This window comes from Bos taurus, chromosome 15 (assembly GCF_002263795.3).
Source record: "Bos taurus isolate L1 Dominette 01449 registration number 42190680 breed Hereford chromosome 15, ARS-UCD2.0, whole genome shotgun sequence".
NCBI classification, from domain to species: Eukaryota; Metazoa; Chordata; class Mammalia; order Artiodactyla; family Bovidae; genus Bos; species Bos taurus.
In genome coordinates this window covers 42,377,058-42,380,255 of record NC_037342.1, presented here as the reverse complement: position 1 = coordinate 42,380,255, position 3,198 = coordinate 42,377,058, and the positions used below count along the sequence as shown (strand labels likewise).

The 3,198-nt window shown below is 58.2% G+C and overlaps 1 protein-coding gene and 1 non-coding gene across 4 annotated transcripts; one reads left to right on the top strand and one right to left on the bottom strand.

The window, feature by feature from the left end:
* Positions 1-388: 388 nt before the first annotated feature.
* On the top strand, positions 389-2,697 carry ADM (adrenomedullin). 3 transcript variants are annotated; one of them, NM_173888.3, is made up of 5 exons: positions 410-538; positions 620-721; positions 966-1,084; positions 1,235-1,384; positions 1,615-2,693. In NM_173888.3, the coding sequence occupies exons 3-5, from the start codon at positions 987-989 to the stop codon at positions 1,931-1,933; spliced, it is 567 nt and encodes a 188-aa protein (NP_776313.1). In that variant the 5' UTR covers positions 410-538; positions 620-721; positions 966-986; the 3' UTR covers positions 1,934-2,693. The 3 variants fall into 3 exon arrangements, with proteins under 3 accessions (XP_024830740.1, XP_005215950.1, NP_776313.1); XM_024974972.2 differs by lacking the exon at positions 620-721 and having other exon boundaries at positions 389-538; positions 1,618-2,697; XM_005215893.5 differs by lacking the exon at positions 620-721 and having other exon boundaries at positions 389-538; positions 1,615-2,697.
* Positions 2,153-2,240, bottom strand: MIR6518 (microRNA mir-6518). The gene has a single exon (NR_107755.1). It is a non-coding gene; the product is annotated as a microRNA mir-6518 (primary transcript).
* Positions 2,698-3,198: the final 501 nt, after the last annotated feature.

Genomic DNA, 3,198 nt, shown 5'->3' with positions numbered 1-3,198 from the left:
TGGGGTTCGGGTCATCCACGTGGTACCCCGCGCTGGCTCTTGCAGTTCTGTGCCAGACCTTACACTCTGGGCTGCATGGGTCCTAGGTAAGGAAGGACCCCAAGAGGTTGTACCGGCTCTGCTTCGTCCCGGCTTAAGGTCTGAACGCTGTACCCAGAGAATCAGTACCGGGGCAGTTCCTGCATCAGTCTCCTGGAGCTCATCTCTAAAACTTTCTAGGCATGAGGGATACCCCTCTCGCCAACCTGCAAACCCCACACTCACGGACAAGCAATGCGCGCGCCCGATTATAGAGCGCGCGCCCAAGGGAAGGGAGGGAGGGAGTGCAGGCCGCCTAGGCCCCGCCCCCTGCGCTCTTATAAAGCAGAGAAACGCGAGCCGGCCACTCAGTGGTTTCTTGGTGACAGTAGGCGAAACAGCTCGAACCTTCTCACTTTTGGCTTCTCACTGCAGCTTCGACGTCGGGGTTTTGCCACTGCCAGAACGCCGTCTCAGACTTAATACTCCAAAGAATTTTGGCAGATCACCCCCTCAGCAGGTATGCACCGCGGGCGGGGCGGGTTGAAGTTGTGGGGGCTTGCATAGAAGCGCTGAATGAGGGGTACAATCTACTTTGCAGGGTCCTCTGCTGGGTGCGTCCCACATCCCGAGCCCAGCTCGTGGACACAACTGGAACTCCAGAGACCCAGTCCCCTCTGCTCCGTCAGCCAAATTCTGAGAAGTTGAGTAGGGAACCTCTGGGAGCCTGGCGCTGGGCAGCGGCCTCCCCTGCAGGGCTTGTCACCCGCTTGGCGGGTGCAAATGCCGCTGGCGCCTCTCTGCGCCCCTGGGAGATAAGCGTCTGAGTCAGGCGGAGCGCAGGCTCACCCTGGCCGCGCCGGGGGCCCCCCGCTCGCCTCCTTGCCCCGCCCGGCGGTGCGGCAGGCCCACACACTCAAGCTCTGCTCTTTTTTCTCCTTCCCCAGGGTCTGCGCATCGCCGCCGGGATGAAGCTGGTTCCCGTCGCCCTCCTGTACCTGGGGTCGCTCGCCTTCCTAGGCGTGGACACGGCACGGCTCGACGTGGCGGCAGAGTTCCGAAAGAAGTGAGTGGCTGGCAGCGCCTTCCCCAGTCCTGGTACCTGCAACGCAAGGGAAACTGACCAATGGTCGCCGAGGGGTTAGAAATGAAGAGGAATGGGGATGGGCCAAGACCTCGCCAGGACGATTGCGAATGGAGTCTCTTTGTTTTTTAGATGGAATAAGTGGGCTCTAAGTCGTGGAAAAAGAGAACTTCGCGAGTCCAGTAGCTACCCCACCGGGCTCGCCGACGTGAAGGCCGGGCCTGTCCAGACTCTTATTCGGCCCCAGGATGTAAAGGGCGCCTCTCGAAGCCCTCAGGCCAGGTAACTATGCCAGGCGCTGTTGCGGATCCCTTCTCCTTTGCCCTAGCCCTGGGGATCATCAGGGCTGTATTGCAGTTGAGATGGAGATGGCAGTTTCCAGCTCCCTCCGGTCTTAGAATGGCTACTTTCCCGATGACTGGGACCAAAGACCTGCTTGGTGGTGGTGGTGGTGATGGTGGATGTGGTGGTGGTGGTGGGGGTCTCACATAGCCTTCCTTTCCCGTCTCCAGCAGTCCTGACGCAGCCCGCATCCGAGTCAAGCGCTACCGCCAGAGTTTGAACAACTTCCAGGGCCTGCGGAGCTTCGGTTGTCGCTTCGGGACATGCACGGTGCAGAAGTTGGCGCATCAGATCTACCATTTCACGGACAAGGACAAGGACGGATCCGCCCCCAGGAGCAAGATCAGCCCCCAGGGCTACGGCCGTCGGCGCCGACGTTCACTGCCTGAGGCCGGCTTGGGTCGGACTCTATTACAGCCTCCAGAGCCAAAGCTGCGAGGGGCCCCGGACTCCCGGGTGCATCAAGTACTTGCCACCCTCAGGATTTAGGCGCCTGGGCAGCAGCGAACAGTCGCGCACGCATCTCGCCGGCACCTCTTCGGGCGGGAGGGCTTCCGCGAGCCGAGCCCCTCACTCAGCCTATGGGCCCGGGCTGAGAACAGCCCTGAGAGACCGAGAGTCCAGGAGGCACCGTCCGGCAGCCAGCGAGCACTGGCTTTGCAGGAACCCGTCCTCCTCGGAGGGGAGGCAGTGTTCTCTTCACTCTAATTGGGGCCAGGTGCAGTTTCTCCTCTCCGTGAGCCTGGCAGACGCTCACGGAGAGGAGAAACTGCGAAATAAATGCTGAGACCCTCAGGGGCAAGGGTCTGAGCCACTGCCGTGCCCGCCCACAAACTGATTCCTGATGGGGGTGTCACCCCACCGGGGTGCAAGCCTCACTATTACTTGAACTTTCCGAAACCTAGAGAGGAAAAGTGCAATGAGTGTTGTATATACAGAGATAATTATCAATATTTAAATTTGTTGTTGTCAAGATTTTTTTTGTAACTTCAAATATAGAGATATTTTTGTACGTTATATATTGTATTAAGGGCATTTTAAAGCAATTGTATTGTTCCCCTCCCCTCTATTTTAATAAGTGAATGTCTCAGCGAGATGCAACGTTGTTTGCTGCGTGGAATGTGAGAGTGTGTGCGTGAAAGAGATGAGTTGCCTCTTGTGGAAGAAGAAAACACCGTGTCTGTATAATCTATTTACATAAAGTGGGTGATTTAAGAAGTAGCAAATCAATAAACTGTCTCAATGCTGATTCATTCTTGGGTCACGAGTCTTGGGAGGGAGAGTGTCCCGGGTCTCGGTCTGCCCGGGAGCCTTGGGGTCTGGCCGCCTGGCGTAGGAAGGTTAGGACTGCTGCGCTGGCTGGTGCTGGCGGCTCTTCGCGCTGGCTAAGCTGCCGGAGTAACCCTCTACGGTGGGACGCGCAGAGCGCGTCTTGCTTGCCGGTTGGGGCTTCACGGAGATGTTCCAGGTCCCATCCTCGTGGGGCAGGGGGGCCGGGTAGAGTAGAGTGAGCCCTTAGTGGGGAGGTGAACTTGGACTCTCGATTGCGCAAGAGTCCCAGATTTTATGGAGTCGGTCACGGAACCCCGCGTGAAAGCGCCCCTCGGAGAGTTGGGGTGGTCTCCGAGGCTTTCCAGCTGAGGAGTTTCCCCCTGTCACAGCGGTGCTAAAGTGGTGCTTTTTTGACTCCAGCAAAAAGTGCGAGCTCCTCCGGGAAGTGCTCAGCCGGGCCAGTTAACCCCAGTTCTCTCCCG

Bases quoted from the DNA above. Each gene is read 5' to 3' on its own strand.
- ADM (XM_005215893.5), top strand. From the start codon at position 987: ATGAAGCTGGTTCCCGTCGCCCTCCTGTACCTGGGGTCGCTCGCCTTC. The intron at 1,085-1,234 runs GTGAGTGGCTGG...TTTGTTTTTTAG, and splicing joins GCGGCAGAGTTCCGAAAGAA to ATGGAATAAGTGGGCTCTAA. The intron at 1,385-1,614 runs GTAACTATGCCA...TCCCGTCTCCAG, and splicing joins TCTCGAAGCCCTCAGGCCAG to CAGTCCTGACGCAGCCCGCA.